Raw genomic sequence first — 25,744 nt, 5'->3', positions numbered from 1 at the left:
CCCCCCCAGTTCCCATCAGAGCCCCCCAGGTGCCCGGTGGTTTGTTCCGCGAGGGGACACAAACGGTCGCGGTTCCGTTGTGCTGCAGGAGCGGTAACACCTTGGCAGAGGCGCCGCCAAAATTCGGAGCCCTGCCAGGGTAGGGGGCTCAGGGTAAGAAGGGCCCTGAGAATTCCCATGGAGAATGTGTGTGAGACCCCTTAATCGTGCAGGGGACAGGCATCGGGCGAAGGAGCCCGGGAGTTGTCCCCATGCTCTGGGGAGGTGGTGGAAAGGGGGGTGCAGAGGTGATGCTGAGCGTGATGGGGGCTGTGACCTCGGGGCTGGAGGCAGTGGCTGACAGGACAGAGCTCAGCATGTGGCAGTGTGTCCCTCTGTGTCCCTTGGGCCCTGACCATGTCTGGAGGGGAGGCAGCAGGTCCCACCCAGGACAGTGGCAGTGCAGGGGGGAAGGACAGGGAGTGACACTGTGCCATCATGTCTCCGGGCTGTGGGACTGCTCTGGGGTGCACGTGCAGCCAGCAGGTGTTTTCATGCTGGGATAAGCAATGGGGCCTGGTACACGAGAGGACAGGGACCATGGGGCAGGAGGGGATAGATCCTGCTCCCTGAGAGGGGACAGATACCCTGGAGCAAGGAAGGACAGATTCTATTCCTGGGAGGAGACCAGAAACCTGGGGCTGGAGCGGGACAGGGACTATGGGGCCAGAGGAGACAGATCTTGTTCTCTGGGAGGGGACAGGGACTGTGGGTTAGAAGGGAACAGATCCTGATGCCATGTGCAGAGACAGGTATTGTGGGGTGTAAAGTACAGAGCTGATGCCCTGGGAGGGGTTAGGGACCCTAGGGCAGAAAGGGACAAATCCTGCTCCCTGGGAGGGGACCAAAAACTTGGGGCAGGAGGGGACAGACCGTGTACTCTGGGAGGGAGAGGGACCATGGGGCAGGAGGGAACAGATCCTGTACCCTGGGAGGGAAATGGGACTGTGGGGCAGGAGGCGACCAAAAACGGGGCAGGAAGTGGCAGACACTGTACTCTGGAAGTGGACAGGGACTCTGGGGCAGAAAGGGACAGATCTTGTGGCCTGGGAAAGGACAGGACTCATGGGGCAGGAGGTGACAGACCCTGTTTCCTGGGAGGGGACAGGGAGTGGGGGGCAGGAGGGGACAACTTCCATGCCCTGGCAGGGGACAGGCTTCAGGTGCCGGGGAGGGGGGCACGGTCGGCGCTGTCCCCGTGCGGTGCCACTGACGGGCCAGGCGCGCCTCCCGGTGGCCGCCGCCGTTGTCGCATCCGCCACTAAGCCCGGCTCAGCATCCCCGGCCCCGAACATCCCGCCGCTCGTCCCGCTCCCAGTCCCTTCCAGGGACACTCCAGAGACCCGGGGGACCCCCCAAAGAGATGTCTCAGGGACCCCTCAGTAGAGCCCATCCCATTATCTCCCCCACCCCGCCATTGCCAGTGGCTGTTGCTGTGCCTGGGGACAAGGGACTCTGCCACCATCCTCGGGTGCTGCAGCCTTTGTCCGTGGCTCAGGACACCCCAAAAAGCCTTTCCATCCTGGAAGGAGCCTAGGAAGTGGGGATGTGTCCCCCCAGCACTCCCTGTCCTGGGGAGGGTGGAGGTGAGACACCCCCCAGCAATGTTCAGGAGTCTACAAGACTGTCCCCTCCTGGGGTGACCCTGGCTAGGGGTCCCCAAGGCTGTCCCCTGCTGGGCTGATGTGACCTTTATTACGTTTAACTGCCACTATTTTGTCCCCTAGATCGTTTTTATCATTTATTTGGCAGATAAACCATTTCTCTCCTTGGCAGCCGAGTTTTCATTGTCAGCGCTGGCAGCAGTACCCGCCTGTAGTGGGGTGACACAGGCCACTTGCCAGTGTCACCCGTGGTCACCCCTTGCCGCTCAAGGTCAGCGTGTCACCTGTCACACCCCGCCATGGCAAGGCTGGGAGGGGACGATGCTCTGCCAACCCCTTGGCTCTGCCCCATGCCCCAGTGTCCGTCTGTCCCCGGCCCCAGGGGGGCCGTGACTCATCGGGAGGCGGGCGAGAGCACCTCTCCTTGAGCGGGGATAAGAGCGAGGACACCCTCCCCTCTCCACCGCCCGCTCCAGGCCACCCTTCCCTCTCTGCCGCCCGCTCCCATGCTCGCCCGTGCTGCGCCCAAACCCGGCGCCTTGTGGGGATGTCCCCCTGTCCCAGCCGGGGGGTGCCACCGGCTTGGGGGGGCTGCCACCCCCACCCCCTCAACTCCCCGGCCCTTCAACCAGCTGCCGGGGGAGTGGCGAGCCGGCTGGCTCAACCTGTACCGCTTCTGGCAGGAGGGCGGCTTGAACAACGTCCACCACATCATGGCTCGCAAGTTCCAGCAGTTCGGGCCCATTTACAGGTGAGGTGGCATCTGGCCCCCCTCCTTGCCTCTCTCACCCTGCTCCCCAGCCCCAGTGGCTTTTCCAGACGGGGATGATGCCGCTATTCCCAGCTCTGCTCAGGGCGAGGGAGGGGGGAATATGTGACTGAGCTGCTGGAGGAGCCTGGCTTGCCGTGCGCTGACCAGGCTTGATGCCACAATGATGGGCGAGAGGGGGGTAGCAGGAGACAGAGCTGGTGCCCTGGGGGGGAACGGGGAGTGGGAGTCAGGAGGGGACAGACCCTTGTGCCATGGGAGGGGACAGGGAACAGGAGGCAGGAAGGGACAGGTCCTTGGGAGGGGACCGGAAACCTGGGGCGGGAAGGGACAGACTCTGTGCCCTAGGAAGGGGCAGGGACCATGCGGCAGTGCCTTGTGGATGTAGAATATCGGGAGGATGGAATGGTGAAGCTGGAGAGGATTCTGCCCTCCCTGATCTCCACAGGGTCTGGATCTGAGAAAGAAGGGCTGGGGATTTGATTTCAGCACCACTCTCTATTCCCACCTGAGTCCTGAGGGCCCGATCCTGGTGCTGAGCCCCTGCATTTCCCAGGACGGGACCTTCCAGCAGGATTTTAGGGCATGCAAGGGGGCGGGGGGTTGATTTGGGGTTGCTGAGGTTCAGAGTGCAGGGCTGACCCCCCTCTTCACCCCGTCAGGGAGAAGCTGGGTGTCTACGAGAGTGTGAACATCATCAGCCCCCGGGACGCTGCCACCCTCTTCCAGGCAGAGGGGACACTGCCAGAGCGCTTCAGTGTCCCCCCCTGGGTGGCATATCGTGACTTCCGCAACAAGCCCTATGGTGTGCTCCTCAAGTGAGTCGGGGGGCCGGGGAGTGCCCTCTAAATGGGGCTACCAGGTCCTATTGCCATAGCCCCAGCACAAGGGCTGGGGAGAAGCTGGAGCATCAGGAGGGTGATGGGGACATCGGCTGGTCCTGGGCTTTGGGGAGTGGCATCCCCTGGGTGAGGGGGACACCTCTGACCCCCACTTTGGTGTCCCGCAGGACGGGGGAGGCCTGGCGCTCGGACCGCCTGATGCTGAACAAGGAGGTGCTGTCGCCACAGGTGGTGGAGGGGTTTGTGCCTCTGCTGAGCCAGGTGGGTGAGGATTTTATCCGGCGGGCGAGAGCCCAGGTGGAGAAGAGTGGCCGGGAGCACTGGACGGCTGACTTCACCCACGAGCTCTTCCGCTTCGCCCTGGAGTGTGAGTGTCAGGGGCATGAGCCTCAAAGCCTGTGTCCCCACAAAAAACCCACCCTTTTCCCCAAGCTTCATCCTCAGAGATGGGCCCACCAGTGTCTCTCCCAAGGCCGAAGTGTGTAGAGCAGTGTCCTCTCTCCAGGCAGGATGTCCTCTCTCTAGACAAGAGGAGAACAACTCAATACTTGATAAAACACTCTTTTATCATTTACTGGTCATCAACCGGTGGCCAACCCTATTCAAACCAACCCCTCATGATCCTGAGTAAACAGGAGGCCAAGCCAGGCCTTGGAAAGGCTGGAGCTGGCCGTGGGATGGTGGAAGGGGATGGGGATGGGCCCCCTCACGGGTGCTGTCCTTGCAGCCGTGTGCCATGTGCTGTACGGGGAGCGCCTGGGGCTGCTGCAGGACTTCGTGGACCCCGACGCGCAGCGTTTCATCGATGCCGTGAGCCTGATGTTCCACACCACATCACCCATGCTCTACCTGCCACCCGCCCTCCTCCGCCACCTCAACACCAAGACGTGGCGGGACCACGTCCAGGCCTGGGATGCAATCTTCTCCCAGGGTGAGTGTTCCTCCTTGCCTGCACCTCCCTTTGTCATCCAAGGTCCCTTTGAGGGCTTGGCTCCATAGTGCCAAGTCACTGCAGCCCCATGTCACCACTCTGGAGACATTCTCCTGGGTCCAATCACCAATGCCAGGTAGAGTTTCCACGTCTGGAACTTGTGGGACGGAGCCGAGGGGAATCATCCAGGAGTGATGAAGGGCAGATGATGGGCAGCATGTTGAGGGGAGCAGCTCTCCCAGAGGGGCTTGTGGCCTCAGATATCTTTGGGCACCTGGGATAACCCTCCTGCAGGCTGTCTCCCCCTGGGGCAGCAATGTCCTGAGGTGCCTTCCTCCTCCACCATTCCTTGGGGGAGGAAGACCATGCCATGCCTCCGTGTCTCCTCAGCGGACAAATGCATCCAAAATGTCTACCGGGACCTACGGCTGCAACGCAAGAGCACCAAGGAGTACATGGGCATCCTCTGCAACCTCATCATGCGGGACAAGCTGCCCTTGGATGACATCAGGGCCAGCGTCACCGAGATGATGGCGGGCGGGGTGGACACGGTATGGAGCGGGCAGGGTGGCTGGGCAGGGTGCAGGTCCTGGCTGGTGCTGAGCCTTGCTCCCCTGCCCTGCTCCAGACCTCCATGACGCTGCAGTGGGCCATGTTCGAGCTGGCACGGGCCCCGGGGGTCCAGGAGCAGCTGCGGGCAGAGGTGCTGGCTGCCAAGCGTGAGGCGGCAGGGGACAGGGTGAAGATGCTGAAAACCATCCGTCTGCTCAAAGCTGCCATCAAGGAGACGCTCAGGTGAGGAGGAGCCCCACTGAAAAACACCCCAAGCCCCTTCCCTCCCTGAACCGTCATGAATCGAAGGGGAGTGTGGGCAGGTGAGGCTGTCCCCAGGATGAGATGTTTGGCACTTGTCTCCCCAGGCTGCACCCTGTGGCCGTGACCCTGCAGAGGTACACCACTCAAGAGGTCATCCTCCAGGACTACTGCATCCCCCCCAAGGTAAGCATGGTCACCGGGTCCCTCCTCACCCTGACGGGGTTGTGGGACCTGGGTGACATGGAGGGAGCAGCTGGAGGGCTGGATGCCATCCCTGCACCCCAGCAAAGCCACGTGGAGAGCCCAGACCCACGGGGCTGATCCCTCCCTACAGACGCTGGTGCAGGTCGGTCTCTACGCCATGGGCCGGGATCCTGAGGTCTTTCCCAAGCCAGAGCAGTTCAGGCCCCAGCGCTGGCTGGCAGCTGGCCCCAAGCACTTCCAGGGACTGAGTTTTGGGTTTGGACCACGGCAGTGCCTGGGGCGCCGGATCGCTGAGCTGGAGATGCAGCTCTTCCTCATGCAGGTGAGCATCCTGCTGCTGGGGACACCGGGGACTTGTCACTGGGGGGGATCAGGGAAGTGGCACGTGGGTGTGGCTACCTCCAGAGTTTTCTGTGTAATCATTCCAACTCCCTGCCATGGGCAGGGACCCCTTCTGCTAGACCAGGTTGCTCCAAGCCCTATCCAACCCATCTGCTCTGTTCTCTTTCATTCCAGATCCTGGAGAACTTCAAGATTGAAACCATGAGAGCAGTGGAAATTGGGACCAAGTTTGATCTCATTCTTATCCCAGACAAACCCATCTACTTGACCTTACGGCCGCTCGAGTCCCGGGCGTGATGAGCCTGATCCCGGGTGACACCCAGCCCGTCCCCATTTTGGGACATCTCCCACATCCCAACAGGCACTTTCAGCTCCTTCCAGCCAGTCTCCAGCCTGGGGATGGGATTTGGGGGACGTCTGGGACACTTTCAGGGCTGCAGCCTTGGCTTGCTGCATCTCTGCCTTGGCTCAAGGCTGCGCTTACGCCACGGGGGAGATAAACTGAAGGGAGTGCGGGGTGGGAGGGTGGGTTGGTGCTGCTGCACCCTCCGGCTGCTCGGGGCTCCCTGGGAACCACACCAGGGACTGCGGCCGAGCTCCTCCGACCCCCTCCAATGTTCTGCTTTGCCTCTCATTTCCTCTGTCATCGCATCCCGTGAAAAAGCACCGGCTTCTTCCTGCCAGCAGTGCGTCTCTCCGTCTCTCTCAGCGGGCGCGGGTTAGGGCAGGGGGGGCAGAGTGTGGGGTCTTCTCCGGGGGGCCGTGGACATTGCAATCAGGTTCTGCTGAGGGACAGGAAAAGGTCTTGGGGAGCTGTAAATGCAGCCTCGCCCTCTGGGGGGCATCAGGTGAGAGGGCTCTGGGTTGGCAGGGGAGCATTCTGGGATTCTTGAGGGCCCCAGATTCCCCCCAGTGTGAGGGTGGGCATGGAGACCCCCCCCTGCCCTGCACCCCTCCCTCAAACTGTCCAAGAGCACATAGGGGTGGCTCTGAGTCCCGATCCTTCCTGCTGGCAGCAAATACCGGCTGCCAGCTCCCGTGAGGGGTGTCCTTGGTCCCCCCTGTGTGCTCACCGAGGGGTGGGGGAAGCAATTCTCCTGCTCCAGCAGACGAGTTCCGAGCTCCTGCTTCTCCCGGCCCCACTTCCTCGCTGCCTTCTCCAGCTGGGACAGACCCAAAACAGGCTGGCTCTCCCCAGAAAATGGGGGCCAGAGACACTCCAAGCCCCCCACCATCAAGTGGGGTGCAGAGGGGTGATGCCCACCTGCCTGTCCAGCACCCGCCCGCGGGCTTGTGCCTCCTCCAGCCGGGCCAGCAGAGACAGCTTCTCCGTGCCCCCCAAAACACCCTGTGGGCACGAGGTGAGCTGGAGCGGGAACGGCCGTGCTGGATTTCCCCGCTCTCTCCCGCTGCTCACGGCGGGGACGAGCCGTGGGGTGGCTATTGCCCCACAGAGCCGGAGATGCCATCCAGGTGATGCCCCCAGGAGACCCTCCAGTAGTGCTTTCTGGGGTGCCACGGCTCTGCCCCCTCCCCAATCCTGTGCCCTCCCCCAGTCTCACCGGCAGGGCTGGGGGCCGCGGGGCGATGGGGGCCGCGGGGTGGGCGGCCCTCGCCAGCTCCTCCCGCAGCCGGCGGTTCTCGGCCAGCAGCGCGGTGTGCATCTCCCCGGAGAGGGCTTCACCTGGGGGATGGCGTGGGGGGGACACTGGGACGTGTCCTGCGCCCCTCCCCGTGCAGGGATGGGGGCTAGAGCAAGCCCTTGCCTCTCCCATGCCCAGGAATGTGTGCTGGGGGGCTCAGGACCGACTGATCCCCCACCATGGATCATCCCAGGGAGCCCAGCAGCTGGGTACGGACCACCCCCACCCCCCCCCCCCGAGAGTCCTCATTCCCTCTTGCACCCACCTGCTGGCTTTTCCGTGCTCCTGCCTGCCCTGGCGAGTTTCTCCTGCAGCACCCGCTCCATCACCTGGATGACCTGTGGGAGAGGGCAGAGCTGTCTCCACATCACCAGCCCAATGCCAGGCTGTGACATCATCTCATGGAGGAGCCAGATGGGACAGAGGGTCCCGTCTGCTCCACAGAGCCTTGTGCCCTCCAGTCTGTCCTTCTCACCCCAACCTAATGCCCCATGGCTCACCTTCTCCTGCTGCTGCACAGTCTCCTCCAAGCCCTTTGCCTTGGCCACCCTATCCTGGCACCTCCTCAGCATGGTTTGCTGCAGCCGGTGGGCTCGCTGGAGCAGCACCAGCTCCTTCTCCCGGTCATTTTTCTGCGAGGGAGGAAGAGGAAATTCCCCCAGGGAGCTCTGTGCTGAGCCTCAAGCCTTGAGGCATCACCTGGGAGAACCTCATGGAGGGGTCCTGGGGCTCTCAGGCACTTGCTGGGCTCTGGGGGGCCCCGCTACTCCCCTGCTTTTCCAGCCCACTCCATCCCCCAGGCAGCCCCTGCTCACACCCATACCCGGATCAGCTCATTCTGCAGCTGCTGGACGCGATCCTTCAGTCTCCTCATCTCTGCTGTGCTGGCCGCCAGCTGGTGCTTGAGGGTGGCTGCAAGAGCCCATGCCACATCCTTGTCACCCAGCCAGGGGACTGGGGAGGAGGTTCCCCAGTTCCCACCTGCCCCCTCCCCGCCACACACCGAGCCTGTCCAGCAGCTCCTCCCGGGTCATGACGTGCAGGTCAGTGTCGTGGAGCAGCGTGTGGCCCAGCTCCTGCTGCGAGGCCAGGCTGCCCCGCAGGTGCCCGTTCTCCACCTCCAGGCTGGTGACGTGCCGGCGCAGGGACAGGAGGTCCCCTGCCATCCGCTTCAGTGCCAGGCGGTAGCTGCCCACATCCTGCCAGCCCAGAGCAGAGCTGCTGGCACCCCATGGCAGCCAGGGCTGTCCCCAGATCCAAGGGATCAGCTCGGGATATGTGGCTTGAGGGTCAGACCCACTGTGGAGAGCTAAGGAACATCCAGATTTTCCACTCCTCTTGACACCATCCATCCTTCTCTACCTCTTCCATCCATCCTTCTCTTTCCCATTTGTCCATCCATCCATCCATTCATGTGTCAATCCTTCTTTTCTCTTCTCCATCCATCCTTCTCTTCCCCATCCATCTATCCATCCATGCATTCATACATTCATTCTTCTCATCTCCATGCATCCCTCTCCAGCCACTTGTCCTTCACTTCTCTAGCCATCTATTATTCTTTTTCCCATCCATCCATCCACATGTTCATGTATTAATCTTTCTCTTCTCCATCCATCCATCCATCCATCCATCCATCCATCCATCCATCCATCCATCCTTTTCTTCTCCAGCCATCCATTCTGTCCTTCCAAACCTTCTCCTCTCCATCCACCCACCTCTCCTTCCACCCAACAGACCCCTCCTCCATTTCTCCATCTTTTCCTTGGGGAAATCTCCCAAGGATGTGGGGTGGAGCAGTGCTGGATCTGGGAGTCATCCCCGAGCTCTGAGCCTTTCAGGGCTTTGCAGGTCTTTGAAAGAAGGGATGGGGTGAAGAATAACAGAAAGATGATGCCAGGTGGTGCTGGGGGGATAAAATTCCCTGTGGATTTTTATCTTTTTAGGCTGATACCCCTCTCTGCCACGCTGGGAGGATCCTGACAGCAGGGACCTTGGCCAGAGGGAGCTGTGTGCCTCCAGCTCCCCTGGGCCCCCTGCTCCCAGCCTTGGGAATGGCCTTGGCCAGTGGCCTGTGGGGGGGCCAGGGCGTGGGGAGGGGCTGCAGCAGCATCAAGTAGCCTTGGGAAGGGGGGAAAGGGGGGCAGGTGCAGCTAGAGGCTCTGCTCCTTCCTCCCCATCTGCCCAGGAGCGGTTTCATCCAGGTTTTGGTTCGTTCCCAAGGTAAAGGTCCCTCCAGCCAAGCTCAAGGGCTGCCCCCCACCCCCTCCCAGACCTTCACTGGCTTTGGGAGCCAGGACCAACCTTGGGGACACTGCTTTTCCTCTGCAGTGTCCCCACTGTCCCTGCTCCTGCTGTCTCCCTGGCACTCACCAGCTCCTGGCGATCTCCAAATTTCTCCTGGGACCTGCAGAGCCAAGAGCAGGGGGGACACTGTGAAACACCAGCAAAACCCTGGCCAAGGAACTCTCTGTAGGAGACAGGAGCCTGTTTGGGGTGCTGGGAGGGATGGGAGTGCAGGAAGGGTGGGAGGCTGGAGGAGATGAGGAGTAAGATCTGCAGCACTGGGGCAGGAGGAGAAGCTGCTGGGAAAAATATGGGGAGAGTGAAGGAAGGATGAAATCACCCCAAGGAGGATAAGAAGAAGGAGCCAAACCCACAGCGGTCCCCGTACCTCTGCTCTCCATGTGGGAATGGCTGCTTTCCAGGCAGGATACTGGCCATGGCATCAACTGCTGGGAGGGACATGTCATCTCGATGGAGCTGGCGGGAGACATCAGGGCAGAGGGTGAGGATGAGGAGCAGGCTGGGGAGGAACAAGCTCCTTCATCCCCTTTCCCACAGCTGGGAGCAGCTCTCCAGGCTTTCATCTGGAGCAAAACACCTTTGCCGTTGTTGCTTTGGGATCAGGGTCCAGCTCTGCCCCAAAACTTCTGGAATGACTGGCTGTGATGCTTCAAGCATCCCGCTTTGGGGCTTGGATACAGCCAGAGGGCTGGAAGACCTTCTCCTGAGGATGGGGGTACTCAGAAACTCCTGACTTTGTATCATGGAACCATTTAAGACCATCAAGTCCATTCACCCAGCACTGCCAAGACCAGCACTAAACCACGTCCCCAAGTGCCACCGCTACATGTAAGACATGGATGCAACTCCATGAGCATCATTCCACAGCAGGACTGTTGAGCCAGGCACCCTTGCTCGGGTGTAACAGGGACCTCTGGGTCCTCCCCTCCCTTGGTGACACCAGATGACGTCCCCATCCCCACCTGCCGCTCCCAGCACTCACAGTGGAGGAGAAGGGTCTGTAGTAGAGCATCCTTCCCGCTCCTGGGGTGTCTCGGTCCCCCCAGCACCCCGTTCCCACAGTCAGCCCTGCCCACAGCAGGTTGCCAGGCTCCTCCTGCCCCAAACAAATCCCCCCCAGGCAAACCTCATGTTCCTGCACCACTGCCTGAGCTGCAGCCGGGGGACTTGCGGTGATGCCAGGGGGCTGTAGCATGAGGAAAAGCTGGTTTTCCCAAGCCCTTTCCACTGGCAAAAGGATTTAGGTGGCATGGAGCTCCCAGCACACCGGCAGCTGTTGCTACAACACAACTTGCCTCTTAGCAACTCCTCCGTGGAGCAGCTGGGAGGCCAAAATCACCCGTCTGCACCCAGAATGGGAGAATTCCAGAGGCAGACAGGTGCCCTGGACATCCACATCTCTTCCCCTTCAACATCCCATTGTTGCTTCCAAAACCATCAGAGCTTGTGGAGACCTCAGCCCCTCACTGCTTCCAGCCCTCCCTTCTCATTCCCATCCTGATTTTTTTTGCCTTATTCCCTGCTCCCAGCAGTGCAGAGCCAAGGAGAGTGACTTGGTGGAGGCCACCACCAGATCCCAGCGCTCCTGGGTGGCTCCAGTGATGACAGCGCCTCATTTCCATGCATGGAAATGCTCTGCCTTCCCAGCACGCTCCTCTGATGTTTCAAACACTCAATTAACTTCGGAGGACACACGTCTGGGAGGTGCTGGGTGGCATCAGGCTTCAGCTCCACCTTGGAGTTTGGCCTGGGAATAATTGGCTGGATAATTTGCTGAGCAAACCCCACTTCCGTCCTGAGACTGAATTTAACGTGTTTTAAGGCACGGGATTCTCTGTCCCTGCTTGTCCCTCATCCTGTCCCTTTTTCAGGGTCCCACAGAGGCTCCTGTGCCTCCCACCTGCTGTGGCATCCCGCATCCACCTCTGCTCCAGGGTTTGTCAGGGAACAAAGAGGCCGGTGTAAGTCAGTGGAGCCCTTCGCTACCTCATCCCGTGCCATCAATTTTTCATCAAGGAGATGGTGGGAAGCGTGCAATTATCTGCTCCATCAATAATGCACTTGCCTTGCCTGGGCTGCCTTCCACCACGGCTTTTCCAGGCTCAGACTACACCTGCAGAGCCTGGAAAAGCTCCCCCAGCCTGTATTCCCAGCCCAGCGCTGCTCAGAATCCCACCATCCCGGCAGGCAGCATCACCCCAGGGACAGGGTTAAAGGCATTTGAAGACATTTTTCCCTACATCTCCTATCTCAAATCCGTACAGAGATCGCTGCGTCTCTCCTTCCCACAGGGGTCCGGGATGAAAGGCTGGGAATCCGCGTCTGAAATGATGGAAGCTTTGAAACTCCTGGCACTCGTTATTTATTTTTTAATATTTTTTTTTTCCCCTCCTCATCATTTCCAAGCTTCTCTGAAGCTTCTCCTGCCTTTGGAGCCTTTCATCACCCGATATGCCACCCCCCCCTCCTTCCCATATTTACTTAGGCTAAGTTTGGGGTTTTTTTTTTATATTTACTTAACAAATTGCTCCAAGATGCTTTGATGTATCCGATTAGCTTTGACTGCTGGAATCAATTCCTCTCTAGATGGAGCAGCACGGAGCAAAGCGAGACGGGGAGGGGGCTAGAAATAAACCTCTGCAGGAGGCAGGAAGGTCCGAAAATTGCTAAAAATAGGGTGTGCCAGAGGGTTCTGCATCCACATGGCGTGTGTAGACCCCGTCCCTGTCTGAGGAGAGGACATGAGAAAGGCTGAGGATGGGACAACTTGTTACACGTGTGAGCACAGAGGCATTTGAGCCCCTGACGGCCCCCCACCCCCTGCTGCAGCACAATCTCCCTCCAGCTCCACAAATAAAACATCCATGGATGAATATTAAGCCTAATTCCTTAATTGTTAGGAAGATGGGATAAGCTTGGATTTACATATCTGAGGAGAAAAAAAAATTACTGCAGTGGCTTAGGAAGATCAGAGGGAAAAAAAAAAATCCCATTTTCCCCTCTTTTCTGTAACAAAAGCTCATGAACTCATCAGGAGATGGTGATGCCTCTCTTTGCTTTGCCCATTGCCCCCATCAACCTCACATATTCCCTTGGGATGCAGGTATAGATGGGGCTGGGGTTGATGCCAGGTCCCAGGTCCCTGGGTACCCAAACCACCCTCAGGACATCTGGGTGGCCAGATCAGTGGGGAAAACGTCGGTTTTCCTCCTCTGCTTCTAAAATCACAGTGTTTTCCTGGGGAACTCCAATTCCCGGGGGAAATACGGAGAATTTTAGCCCGGCTGCTCCCCTTACACCTTGGCAGGATGTGAAAGGCAGCAAATAAACGGGGTTTTATCTGATTAAATCAAGGCTGAACTCCCTTCCCAAGCTCCGGGGGGGGGCTGTGCTGGGGGGGGGGGTGGGTGTATTAGGCAAAGCATTACAATTCAATTTAGGACTTAATTGGATTGCATTGAAAACTGCTTAATCTGTGCCACGTCCCATTTAATAGAGACACCACATCTTCTGCTCCCCCCCCAGCCTCGAGGACGAGTTTAGGGCGGGCGATTGCCATCGCTCTCCGGCTCCGGGCCCAGCTGCCGGCTGCTGATATCGTGTTTTACAAGGATATAAAAGCCTCTGGATTACACTGGGTAGCTCGGGGAGGGGAGATGCTCCACGGAGAGGAGACTGCTCCGCGGGCTCCCACCCTCCCGCCTGCTCCTTCAAGATAAGGCTCAAGGAAGCAGCTGTGCCGCCAGCAGGGATTGTGAGTCCTCTGTGAGTCGCTGCTGGTTTATTTTCCTCAAAGAAAATGAAAGGAAGACAAAAAAAAAAAAAAAGAAAGACAAAAAAAGGGAAAAAATATATGCAGCTAGGAACAGGTGGGATAACTTTTGAGAGCAAATGCCGGCTGAGTCAGCTCCTGGCTCCCGAGAAACAGTTTTCCCCCTCATCCTGCTGCTTTCAGGAGGGAGGGGGACAGCCAAAGTGATGTCCCCAAGTGATGCCCTGCTCCTGATGGTGCCCAGTGGGAAAGAATCTCCTGGGTTGGGTTTCTCCTCCCAGCATGGACCAGAGCATCCCCCAGTGCTGCTGCTCACCCCCGACCACAAACAGGGGCCAGACCTAAAATCCCCCTCCTGAGACTAAAAAAATGAGGGAAACAGATTCCAGCTGTTATTCTGGGTTCCCACTGAGTCCTTGTGGGGTTTTTTCCTCCTAGGAAAACATCCACATTTGTGCTTTAAGACAAACCTCGGGGATGTGAAGAAGTGGAGAAATATCACCAAAAGTCCCCAGTGCCAGATGGGGCAGCACTAGGCAGCTCCACAGAGACAGTTATCCCAACATACCTTCAAAAATCCATGCATGGGACCCAAGTTAAATGCTCTCCCCTATTCCCACACTTTTTAGGTGCCCTAGGACCAGGAAAGGCTGAGAAGTCCCTAAACAAGGATGGATGAGTCCCTCTGTGCCAGGTTCACAGAGGGTTTAGTAGCACTGCTGGGCTGGGTTGGAGCAGGACATGCAAGGGTGCCACACGTTCCAATGCAAGCACTCCCAAACACATAAAAATGGTATTTTGGAGACAGTTTTCTCTTCTTCCATGCTCTGGATCAGTGCTGGTGTCCCCAGTCCCTACCCCACACAGCTAAACCCTCAGCCACCCAGACCCAAGCAGGAGAAGCCCATGCAAAGCCCACCTTTGCCCAGGGCCTGGATCACCAAAAAAACTCCCTCATGCAACATAACTGTGGCACTTGGATCATTTTCAACCCCTTCAGCCCACACGCAGCCTCCCCCAGCCCTTTACCCTTGGGTCCCTGCCTCTCCAGCCCCCTCTGCTGCCCTCCAAAACCCACGTCCCTCTGTCCCCGTCCTCGCCATCCCACCTTCTCCCCAAGAAAACAGCTTTTCCCGTTACTTTTACTCTCCCCCAGCCCAGCGGTGACATTGCAGATGGATTTGGGGTGGCTGGCAGGTTTCTGCTGTAAATGCCTTTACCCTGCCCCTGTTCCTGGAGGCAGTGCCAGGGTGGTGACCTCTGGGGTCACATCAGCTCACTTATGGGCCTGTTTTATTAATTGGTTTAATCCTGCTGGGGGATCCCCTTCCCCCCCCGTACCCACCAGCCTGCCGCGCACTGAGCCCCGTGCCCGTGCCTGCCGGGGCACCCATGGGTGTCCAGTTCCCGGCAAACATCTCCGAGCATCCCCGGGCTGGGCAAAGCGAGGCATCCCCGTCCCAACCGGTTACATCCCAGCTCCAGAGGAGCGGTATCCGGGGTGGAGGGTTGTCCCCTCCCCGGTGGGGAGCCGGGACCGGCGGAGCTGTCGCTAGATGGGGCTGGAGCCTCGCACGGGCCGGCGGCCGCCTGCACCTCGGCGGCACCCTCGGCCCTGCAGCATCTTCGTCCCGCGCAGCTTCCTCAGCCTCTGCAGCATCTACACCCCCTGCAGCACCTTCACCCCTCACAGCGCCTTCTCCTCTTGCACCGTCCCTTGCAGCATCCTCATCTTTCACATCCCTGTGTCCCCTCAGCCCTCACAGCACCTTCACCCCGTGCAGCACCCTCTCCCTATGCATTATCCTTTTCCCTCGCAGCATCCTCATCTTTTGCACCCCTCTGTCCCCTCACCCCTCACAGCACCCTCTCCCTTTCCAGCACCCTTTTTCCTCACAGCACCCTCTCCCTTCACAGGGGTGATGGGGTTCACTGTCCCTTACCCTTGCAGTCTCCTCATCCTTCACATCCTCCTCTTCCCTCACGTTGCCCTTTCCCTCTACAGCACCCTCTCCCCTTGCTGCCCCCTCTCTCCTTGCAGCATCTTCACACCTTGCTGCACCCTCTCCCCGTGCACCATCCTCTTTCCTTGGAGCATCCTCATCTATCCCATTCCCCTCTCCCTCACAGCACCCTTTCCCTTTACAGCACCCTTGTCCCTTGCAGCACCCACTCCCCATGCACCAGCCTTTTCCCTTGCAGCATCTGCATCCCTCAAATCCCTCTCTCCCCTTGCAGCATCCTCACACCTCACAGAACCCTCTCCCCTTGCAGCATCCTCACACCTTGCTGCTCACTCTCCTCGTGCACCATCCTTTTTCCTTGCAGCATCCCCATCCTTCGTATCCCCCTCTCCCCTTGCAGCATCCTTGTCCCTTGCAGCATCTTCACCCCTTGAAGCACCCTCACCCCTCATAGCACCCTCTCCCCTCGCTGCACCCTCTCCCCTCGCAGCATAATCCCTTGCTGCACCTTCTCCCCATGCCCCATCCTATTTCCTTGCAATATCCTCATCCTTCGCATCCTCTTCTTTCCTCACAGCACCCTTGTCCCTTGCAGCACCCTCTCCCAGTGCACCATCCTTTTTCCTTGCAGCATCCTCATCTTTCTCCTCACCCCTCCCAGCACCCTCGGGCCCACGGCACCTTCACCCTTTGCTGCACTTTCTCCCTGGGTGCCATCCTTTTTCCTTGCAGCATCTTCATCCTTTGAATGCCGGTTTCCCCTCCCAGCACCCTCACCCCTTGCAGCATCCTCTTTTTCCACAGCTCCTTCTCCCCTCACATCCCTCACCCCTTGCCCCCCCTCTCCCCTCGCCATCAGAACACTTTTCAGGCACCAGCTCCAAGGAGCTGCTGGGCCCAGCAGCACCACACCATGCTGGGTGTCCCCTCCCAGCTTGCTGAGGCAGCAGACCCTGCTCAGTGGGTGCAAAAGCCCCCCCTCTTCCTTGGAAATCACACAGAAACTGGATATGGGCCCAGCAAAGGGACTCCAATGCTGCTGGGAAGCAAGAAATGCCCCCCTCCATCACGGCTTCCTCTTCTATGGGATATTTTTGGGGACCAGCTGCACATCTGGGCTCTTATCTTACGTGATGGAGCTGACAGTGCACGTGCAGCGCTGGGAACAAAACACCAGCATGGAAAAAAATACGACATTTGCTTCTCCCAGCTCCGCGAGAGACCCTGTGGCTTGTAAATCCCCCTGCATCGACAGGTCAGGGAAATATGTGTGATGGGAGTGGAGAAAGAAAGGCTTGAAGGAGAAGCAAATGTTTGAGGAGGCTGGAGAAAACGCCCCCCTAATCGTTAAGTGCTGCTTGTAAATTATTCATCAGCTGGTAAGAGAGGCACAAATCTATTCCGGGAGAGGGCAGGAGGGTAGGAAAACATGGTTAGGCTGAGCCCAGCACAAGGCTCAGCCTAAGGTCGGAGAGCTCGTCCAGCAGGAAAACTTGGTAAGCCCGGGGAGGAGGGGATGTTAATGTCCCGGCACAAAGGATTTCCACCCCCGTGGGAGGTGGAAAAGCAGGAGGGTTACCCCATCCCCGATAATGTTCCTCATCGCTTTGTTTTCCCACTTTCTAATGAAGGCGTTAACGAGCAGATCCAGAGCAGGACCTCCAAAGCCGCAGGGTAGGGATGAGGATCCGGGTTTGATCAGCCCGAGCGGAGCGGGAAGAAGTGACAGGACTGTGATCAGCCGAGTGCTTCCCCCCCGGCCCCCCCAAACCCCGCCGCCGGGGGGGCTGTCACGTCCCGGCTCCCTCCCGCACACACGCTCCATTAGTAGGGTGTCAGCCCCGATTCCCGGGGCTGTCAGGAGACGGGTTTTCCAAGCAAATCCCCCCGCGCCACAGTGCAAGCCAAGTGAAAATAATTTGTGCTTTAGGGGGGAAGAAAAAAAGCAAAGGAAAGAAAACGGCTGCCAAAGGTTGTGCGTGTGAGGGGAAATATTAATCCTACCAGCCATGGGGTTTTTTTAGACAGAAAAAGAGAAAATACTCGTGCAGGGGTGCCCAGACCTTGTGCAAAACATTTCTGGGCTCCTGTTGCCCCACTCGGGCTTTAAAATTGGATGCTGGAAACATCCTTGAGATCACTTCCCACCCATCCTCGCAGGGATGCTCTTGTGAGGATGCAGCAAGCCGAATTTGAGGCTGCTTGGAGCATTGGGCTGGATCCTTTGCAGGTCTGGAGGGTGCTGGGGCTTCTCCAGAGCCCCTGGGTAATTGTATCCATCAAATTCGGAGCTCACACCCCGATGGCATTTAAGCTGTGCTGTGGTACCCGCCCCCGCACGCCCCGTTATTGGTTTCTATTAGGTTGAGCATAAAGAAGCCGTGGAAAGGGAAGTCATAAAGCTCAGTGGATTGGAGGAATTAAAACAGCTGGAGGAAAAACAAATAGCTTTGCTGTAGTATTATTCTTTTCTTTATGGTGGTTATTTTATTGCTAATTTTCTTCTTGCTTTGCTGCCTGAATCGCAGGTTGAAGGTGGGGTCTGGGAAGCCACTGATGGGGAAATAAGTGGGGTTTTGGAAAGAATGGGCCCCCTCCACCCCCTTCTCTCCAAGCTATTTAATAAGCAGAATTGGGCTTTAACAACCTGTTATTTTTAAAGCCAGATGGCTTAAAGCACAGGAAGACATTAGGACCACGAGGGCCGGGTTTAAATTCATCCAAGGGCTCCATTTGTCACTACAAAGGGCTGGAGGAGGAGAACAGCTGGCTTTTATTTTTTTCCTGGAGCCGAAAGGTACGAGCTGGAGGTGCCTGGGTTCTCCCACATAATGCAGTGATAATAGGAGAGAATTTGCTAAATGAATTTGGGATTGAGCGATTAGATCGAAGCTGGTGCATTGAAGCACTGCCCCCAGCAAGGTGATGGGATGATGTCCCCCCTCCAGACCCTGTGCCACCCCGAAACAGCTGGATACCAGGGATGATCCACAGGGATGCTCCACACAACACAAGAAATCACTGCTACAGCCAGGCTGGAGGTAAAACCGGCCACTCCCAGCCATGCACACATTGGAAGAGAGATTAAAAATTGGGATTTATGTTGGTTTTTCACCTTTATGAGGATGGCGTGTGCCTTCACGGAGGCTGGATGCCATGGGCAGGGTGTTGGCATAGCACCTCTGGATGCCCTCGTGGGTCCTTACCTGGCCATCAAGTGGGTACAGGGGGGTCGCCAGTGGCTCCTCGCTGCTCTGGAGGGTGCTGAGTGTGGCAGGGTCCAGGCTGGGGAGGGCATCGCTGCCTGACGGGGTCAGGAATGCTGCTGGTCTCTGGGGAGGGAGAGGCAATGGTCTGTGAGATGGATGGATGCAGTGACAGGGGCAAGGAGGGGGCATCTGGGCTGATCTGCATCCACTGCATGTCTCCTGTCCCCCCATCCACATCCCCAGTGTGCCACTGGAGCGATGGGGAAGAGCTGTGGGTCGGCCAAGAGGAAGTTACGAGGGGAGTTTTGGGCAGAGAGGGGATCCCTGAGGTGACAATGTGACAAGGTGGAGAAGGAGGAGAAGGAGGCAGTTCTGTGCCTGTGGTGATGGAAACAGCAGGCCCATGCCCATCCTCAGCCTTCAGGTGGGTGGGAGGTGGGTATCCAGGTCCTGAAGGTGCAATGGGATGTTAGAAAACACTTTGCCAGCCGGTGCTGCCCCCACCTTGGGTGCCTGCTGGATAAGGCCCCTCCGGCACACCAACAACCCCTGCCAGAGCCCTGCCAGAAGCTGCTGGCAGTAGTAATGTGATTTCCCTGCCCCTCATTTCCCACTCCCGGCTCTGCGCGTCCTGCTCTCCTCCCGCCAGCCTGGCTTTTATAGACTCCCCTCTAATCCAGTTAGAGGGGGAAGCAGGATCTAATGGAATAAACGATGGAGTCCATGTGCTCCTCGCTGCCACCTGAGTGGCAAGGTCACAGATATGGAGCCTTGCCCAGTCCTGGCTCCCGGGGTGATGAGGACCTGCCTTGGCGCTGGGATTCATGTATCAAGGCATGGTATTCCCGCACCCACCCCGAAAATCCTCGCTCCCCACCTTCCAGCTGCTCTCCTGGCTCCTACGGCTGAGCAATCAGCCTGGATGCCCTCTCCAAATTGGCCACAGGCATGGGCAACGGCAAAGTGGCCCTCTCTGGGTTTTCCTCCGTGCCTGCGCCCGGCCTCGCCTCGTTAGTGCCGATAACGAGGGCGGGCGCATCCCCCCTCTGCAGCAGGAGGTGTCCGGAGGCGCCCCGTGCCCTTCCCCACCGCTGCCTCATTAACACCATCAGCAGCAGCATCCCCCGAGCCGCCGCCTTTCATTCCGCCGCCGGCCCCGACCTCAGCCGAGCTCCTCCAGCATCAAAGCTGGGTGAAGCCGCCCCCCGCCCCACCACTCTCCCCCTTCCCGGGGGAGCAGAATCATGCAAAATGCAACAGTTTAGGCTCTGGCTGCAATTACGGAGGCCGGCGAGCAGCTGCTGCTGCCGCTCCGGAGCGATGGCCGCGGCCACCGTGGCCCGTCGGAGCCCGAGCGAACGTGCTCTTAATTCAATTAGCGCTGCCCTGAACGCTCCCCCGGGACCGGCGGCGAAAACCAACCCATTCCCCTTAACAAAGACGTTCCCTGCTTGGTTTGGCTCTTCCTGGCCGAGATCACGACTCTTGTAATCCTCCGTACAATAAGAGGAACGGGGGCTGTGTTTGACTGGCAAGTGCCGATCAGCAGCTGGCAGCAGTTTGGCTGTGCCAGAAGCCCTCGGGGGCTTTGTCGGCTCACCGAGAAAACATGCTCAGCGGGGAAGGGCTAAATATAATTTTTATCAGGAAAAAAAATAGATTAGGAAGAAATTCTTCCCTGTGAGGTTGGGGAGGCCCTGACACAAGGTTGCCCAGAAAAGCTGTGGCTGCGCCATCCCTGGAAGTGTTCAAGGCCAGGTTTGATGGAGCTTGGAGCAATCTGGGATAGTGGAAGGTGTCCCTGTCCATGGCATGGGGTGGAACTGGATGATCTGAGATCCCTTCCAACCCAAACGATTCCATGATTATACGATTCCCCCAAAGCAAAGTTTTCACCAGCGTCAGAATCCACACTGGGGGATAAAATCCCAGTTCTGGTGCTCGAGGAGTACGAACCAGGCTGAAATATCAGGAAACACATGGCAATTCCCTACTCCACAGCCAATTGTAAACCCATTTTTTTTGGCCAGCCCAAAAGGGGTTTGATGGCCAGGCTGGCATAGTGACAATTTACACCCCGGCGCTGTGACAATTTACACCAGGCACCGATCTGCTCCGGGTTTGGAACAGCAGCAATCACATAAATTAAAGCTGTTTAAGCAGTGAAATAGCCAGCCTGTTGATTTTTTTTTTTTTCCCCTTGCCTGGAAAAAAAAAAACCTGGCACTAGCTTTTCACTTTTTTTTTTTTTTTTTCAGAGGCTGTCACCGTGTGCCAGCATGTCCCCAGACTCCCATCTCGGGTGACATGACCAAGGGCGCTCAGCAAATTCGTGGCAGAGGCTTGAGGTGACCCCGAAGGTCCCAAGTGCCAAATTAATGGGCTGAGCAAGGTGGGGTTGTGCCAAAACAAAGCGTAAAACAAGGCTGGTTATTAAACAGGGATATAAATAAATCCCTCAGTAATACAGATGCCTCCTCTGTGTGTTTTCCAGCCCTTGGATGAGGCTCAGAATCGCCTGGGAATGCATCCTGCTGAACCTGCACGTGGCTTTACCACTGGCTACTGTGAGGTCAAACTCATCTCTTTTGGGCAAGACACTAAATTTGGGGTGAAAAAGGAAAATCTGGAATGAAGGGAAAACAGGAGTCGTGTCTTTAGCCCCAAGCCAGTACCGAGGTGGAGGAATCTGGCTACAGGCTTTCCCCCTGGAAAAAAACCTGGAAAACCTGGGTTTTTTTGAATGCCAAAGGTTAATTTGCTAAAGCACCAGCGTTTTGCTGAAGTCTTTGATTTTTTTGTCTCCCTGAGATGATCAAAGTCTTTTGTTCTCCTGTGGGGTCCAGAGGGGGAGTTTGAGGGGATGAAGATGGGGGGGAACAGGGCTGGGTGGGGGCAAACCTGGGGATCTCAGTGCCTTTACTAGGAGGCTGCAACCCAGCACTGCCCCTTCCCTTGGGTAACACGGCTGTTTGCTCATTCCTGGTGTTGGGGTTCTTGGCTTTTAACAAAGCAGATGCTCCAAACCCTTTCCCTGTGGCTTTTACAAGCGAAGCAGAGTTTTGAGACAGGGAGTTTAGTTTGTGGGTAACCCCTTTTCCCTGGAAAACCCTATCACTGAGGACACTTTCCCAGCACAAAGGGTTGATATGAGCATCTGAAACCAAGCTCTGGGCATCCACGTCCCTGGTAGGAGTTGGTGAAATCCCTGCAGAGGCCACAGAACAGCCGGGATTTACACCCGGCTCTGAGTGTGCCGGGTACCAGATGGCACCTCGGGTTTATTTAGCTGCTGTTTGTTATAAAGAGCCCAACCAATCTGGGTTATCCATTTTCAGCTCTCTGAGGTAAAGGAAAAATAAGAAAGGAAAGAAAACGAGCTCAGTGAGTGTTCTCCTTTGCCATCGGCTGCGGGGAGAGATGTGGGGTGAGAAATCATGGAGAAGGATGGACAGGGATGCTGCAGCTCCTTGCACCTCGAGGATGGACAGCAATACCATGGCTGTCCAAGGATGGACAGGGATGCTGCAGCTCCTTGTACCCCGAGGATGGACAGCAATACCATGGCTGCTCACGCTCCAAGGATGGACAGGGATGATGCAGCTCCTTGTACCCCGAGGATGGACAGCAATACCATGGCTGTCCAAGGATGGACAGGGATGCTGCAGCTCCTTGCACCCCGAGGATGGACAGCAATACCATGGCTGCTCATGCTCCAAGGATGGACAGGGATGATGCAGCTCCTTGCACCTGGAAGTGGGCAGGGATGCTGGGGCTCCCTCACACCTCAGGGATGAACAGGGATGCTGGGTCTCCTCAGATCCAGGCATGGGCAGGGATGCTGTGGCTCCTCACACCACAGAGACATTCCTTGTACAAAGGCCCAGGGCATCACCAGGTTCATCCGAGTCCTGTATTGCCTGTCTGTGCCTCTTGGCCCCCATTTGGCCCCTTCTTGCTGTCCCAAAGCCAAGCTCAAGACTAATCCATGAGCTGAGAAGCTGGAAATTAAGCCTTCAAGCATCCCTTGAAGCCAAGGGCTGCCCAAAGCAGGAGAGTCCCTGCCCACGCAGCTGAGGCAACGCCTCCCCTACCTGCTGGTTTTGGGGTGCTGGGGATCACAGCCAGACAGCTGGAGCATTTTCCTAAGAAAATCCTGACCTCCAGGCAAGAAACAAGGAGCAGAACATGCCCTCACCCCGCTCGGTAGGAACTCGCTCACTGATTTGCATCGCTCCGGGTCCATCTGCCTGGGCCGCTGCCGGATGAATTATCCAGAGCCCAAGGCTTGCTCTGGCTTTCTCGCTTTTTGTTTCCACTCCCAGCTCTTACATACATTAGGGAAGGCAGGGCTCGAGCAGCGGAATGGGAGAGGTTGAGGAAGAGGAGAAAAAAAAATTGCAGCTCCCAGATCAAAACAATAATCAGCTAAATGAATTCTGCAGCATTTTCCCGCATGACTGCGAGTGATAATTTAGTGCAGCAGCCAGCTGGAAGCAAAAGGATTAATTCTGCACTTAGTGACACCCATGTGAATAATTCATCACACGCAGACCCCTTTTTGCTGACCCCCCTGGGCAATCACTCCAAAGCCCCCCACCAGCCGGCCCCTGCCCGCCGCGGCTCCTCAGGGATGCAGCATCCAGACCGGACCCAAATTCACTTTATGGAGAGGATTTTTGGTTTGCAGATGGGAGCAGAGGCTGGTGGCTGCAGTAATTAGATCGATTGGGCTCGTGGACGCATCCAAACCTGCCCACGGACCTGGAGCCAAGGGCTGGCAGGGTTTCCTCCTCCCCAGGAAAAGCAGCCGCATTCCCTCCCTGCTGTGACATCCCTGGGGAGCACAAATGCTGAAGGAAGACAGCTGGACATTTGTCACCATGGTTAACCAGCCTGGCGTTTCTCCACTCCGAGATGGTGAGCAGCCTCTCCCAAATACCCTGCCTGTGCCCTGTCTCCAGGCAGGATTTCCTGGGAATATGAGCATGTGACAAAATCCCTGGGAAAGCGATGGATGTGTGATGGCAAGAACGATGCTGCTTTTTCTAGCTGCCTGACGACATGATCCAGAGCCTTGGGACAACATGCACAAGGGATAAAACCCATATCCAGCCCAGCTGAAAGGTTTGGAGAGAGGGTGGCAGCTCTAAAGAGCCATCTCCTCCCCGTCCCTGTCCCCATCCCTCCTCACCTCGGGATTTTCCATCCCCAGCATCTCACCTCGAATCGAAGGAGCTGCAGGCAGAGCCCCACGGTTGGGATGGTTCCAGTTTTGGTTTGGAGGTCGGTGCCCTGGGGAGGCAAATTGGGTTTCCACTGGAGCTCCTGGTGGCTTTGGCATCATCTAGATGTCATCCAGAGGTGCAGGGCTGTGGTTTGGAGCAGAGATCCCAGCTTCCTGTGGGATGCTTGGGAGTTTTGTGCCAGGCTGCTCACCCAGACATGGAGGTGGGATTTCCATTCCACCATCCCATCATCCCATCATCCCACCATCACCTGTAGATACCATCACCTGCCCAGTGTTACCCCACGGGCCCTTTCTCACCTCCACAGCGAGGCCATCCACGTGCACTCCACTGCTGCACGCTGCCAGCTCCTGGAAAACACAGCTGGTGAGGGGCAGCACCGAGTATCCCACAGGAATGAGGGTGCCCGGAGCATCCCACACTGGAAGGGATGAGAACAGCTGGATGAGGGCACAGCAGCCAAAGCTGGGACGACAGAGAGCATCCCTGGTGGGGTCTGAGACTCACCGTCTTTGTATGGATAAAACTCAATTGTCAGAGCCGTGTCTTCGGAGAAGATGGTGGCAGCGTCTTGGCCTTGGAAGAGGAAGGAGGCATTCCAGGATGGCTGCTCCCGGGGACCGGCTGGTCGGGATATCTTAAGAGACAACAGGAAATTCCGTATTTGTGGGGGAACACAGCACTAATGTGTGGGAAGGGGTTGCTTTGCAGGTGTTCAGGGTCTGCCTATCACCTCAAAAGCCCTTCCCAAACATGAATTCCAGGTCACCCAACAGATATATAGAATAGTGGGAAGCATGTTTATCCCCAGAGCTGCCATCCGTCGTTGGAAATGGCATCATTCTGTCCCCACTGGCGGCTACTCCGCTTCGCCTCCGGAGAGCCCCGCCAGCTTTTCAAAGGTCAACCTTAACACTGACTTCCCAACGCCAAGAATTTATTGACAGCAGCTCCTTTTTAATGCTGTTACTCCATCCCTTCAGCCAGCATCGCCCAGCGGGAATGAGATGCCGATCGGCTTTTCTGCATCAGCACATTTCTGCTTTGATAGGGAGGGTGGAAGAGTGGGGCATCTCCCTCTGCTCCTGTTTTGGGATGCTAATGGGCATTATGCACCTCGGAGAGCCTCAGAGGTGCATTATCCAGCCTTGGGAGGTGTTAGCATGGGGAATGTGGGGTTGGGATGCTTCAGAGCCTGAAAAAATCCTCCATGACGGGCTGCATCAGGCAGTGCTGTTAGTGCTGGCTCAGCACCAGGCTGGCTCTCTCATTCAGGAATTTGTCAGGGAATCCTTAGGGATTTTTAGCTGGGATATAGCTTAGTTTGGCTGCTGGGAGCCCGGGCTGTGCCTGAAAGTCCTTAGGAAAATGCACACGGATTGGAGGAGCTCACAGCAGTCAGATCCAGCTCAGCACCCTCCAGCTGCTCCTCTCCTTTCCCAGCCCATAGGGCTGTTTCATCAGCCTCAGAAAGCCCAATTTTTGGGGGAAAATCTCAAAACCACAAAATGCCACCTCCAGTTACTTTTCCTGGCATCGACCTGTACGAGGCGCTGGAGGTGGTGCCGTTTCAGCCTCAGCAGGGAAGGGAAAAGTCAAACGTGGGAGCATATTGCTGATTTGACCCCAATTGTTGGAGGTCCTGAGCCCACATGGCTCCTCTCACCAGCAGAGGGATGGGAGATGACGTTCCTGATTTCCCCCCCTGATTTTAGAGGCGGGGGCAGGGGGCAGGATGCTTGCTGGGGACGGGCTGTCTCCCACTGGCTCGGTGGGACAGATGGATGCTCTGTGCCGGGGCGTCAGAGCCAATGCGCTGATTTGGGCAGACATCCTGGCACAACAGCCCCCCCTGCCAAGGGCCACCTGCAGAAACACAACAAAGGGGATGGGGAGGAGGAGGAGGATGAAGGAGACACCTTCATCCTTTTTGGCTGTCCCAGCTCATCTCCCAACGGCTGGTTCAAAGGCAGCATCGTTGGCACGAGCAGAGGTAGAGGTGGCCAAGCCTACAGCCCCTCTCCTGCCTTCCCAAGGGATGAGGCCATCCCTTCTC

The 25,744-nt window shown here is 57.4% G+C and overlaps 2 protein-coding genes across 4 annotated transcripts in view; one reads left to right on the top strand and one right to left on the bottom strand.

Moving 5' to 3' along the window:
• The first annotated feature begins 76 nt into the window (after window positions 1-76).
• LOC113983294 (cholesterol side-chain cleavage enzyme, mitochondrial) lies at window positions 77-6,048 on the top strand. Of its 3 annotated transcripts, XM_027712325.2 has the most exons (11): window positions 77-153; window positions 1,792-1,914; window positions 2,327-2,394; window positions 3,075-3,230; window positions 3,422-3,621; window positions 3,982-4,185; window positions 4,576-4,736; window positions 4,814-4,980; window positions 5,106-5,184; window positions 5,336-5,527; window positions 5,722-6,048. In XM_027712325.2, the coding sequence occupies exons 3-11, from the start codon at window positions 2,357-2,359 to the stop codon at window positions 5,842-5,844; spliced, it is 1,320 nt and encodes a 439-aa protein (XP_027568126.1). In that variant the 5' UTR covers window positions 77-153; window positions 1,792-1,914; window positions 2,327-2,356; the 3' UTR covers window positions 5,845-6,048. The 3 variants fall into 3 exon arrangements, with proteins under 3 accessions (XP_027568126.1, XP_027568127.1, XP_027568125.1); XM_027712326.2 differs by lacking the exon at window positions 77-153 and having other exon boundaries at window positions 1,697-1,914; XM_027712324.2 differs by lacking the exons at window positions 77-153; window positions 1,792-1,914 and having other exon boundaries at window positions 1,966-2,394.
• Window positions 6,049-6,057: 9 nt separating this feature from the next.
• Window positions 6,058-25,744, bottom strand: part of CCDC33 (coiled-coil domain containing 33) — a 41,946-nt gene continuing 22,259 nt past the window's right edge. The window contains exons 10-23 of the mRNA XM_027712323.2: window positions 24,196-24,325; window positions 23,988-24,109; window positions 23,663-23,734; window positions 18,437-18,562; window positions 9,862-9,950; window positions 9,561-9,594; window positions 8,194-8,389; window positions 8,014-8,102; window positions 7,691-7,822; window positions 7,456-7,528; window positions 7,110-7,231; window positions 6,812-6,895; window positions 6,621-6,710; window positions 6,058-6,329 (exon numbers count right to left, since the gene is read on the bottom strand). Of these exons, the coding sequence (XP_027568124.2) occupies window positions 6,267-6,329; window positions 6,621-6,710; window positions 6,812-6,895; window positions 7,110-7,231; window positions 7,456-7,528; window positions 7,691-7,822; window positions 8,014-8,102; window positions 8,194-8,389; window positions 9,561-9,594; window positions 9,862-9,950; window positions 18,437-18,562; window positions 23,663-23,734; window positions 23,988-24,109; window positions 24,196-24,325 (1,422 nt within the window). The 3' untranslated portion in view covers window positions 6,058-6,266. The remainder of the gene's footprint in view (window positions 6,330-6,620; window positions 6,711-6,811; window positions 6,896-7,109; window positions 7,232-7,455; window positions 7,529-7,690; window positions 7,823-8,013; window positions 8,103-8,193; window positions 8,390-9,560; window positions 9,595-9,861; window positions 9,951-18,436; window positions 18,563-23,662; window positions 23,735-23,987; window positions 24,110-24,195; window positions 24,326-25,744) is intronic.

This window comes from Pipra filicauda, unplaced genomic scaffold, assembly GCF_003945595.2.
Source record: "Pipra filicauda isolate LSUMZ 115617 unplaced genomic scaffold, ASM394559v2 scaffold161_size1661140_pilon, whole genome shotgun sequence".
Lineage (NCBI taxonomy): Eukaryota > Metazoa > Chordata > Aves > Passeriformes > Pipridae > Pipra > Pipra filicauda.
Note: the sequence above shows the minus strand (reverse complement) of the source record. Positions and strands in the feature narration are given on the sequence as shown.

Excerpts from the sequence above, each read along its gene's own strand:
- LOC113983294 (XM_027712324.2), top strand. The coding sequence starts at position 2,150 with ATGCTCGCCCGTGCTGCGCCCAAACCCGGCGCCTTGTGGGGATGTCCC. Across the intron at positions 2,395-3,074 it reads CAGTTCGGGCCCATTTACAG|GGAGAAGCTGGGTGTCTACG; the intron begins GTGAGGTGGCAT and ends TCACCCCGTCAG. Across the intron at positions 4,186-4,575 it reads GGATGCAATCTTCTCCCAGG|CGGACAAATGCATCCAAAAT; the intron begins GTGAGTGTTCCT and ends GTGTCTCCTCAG.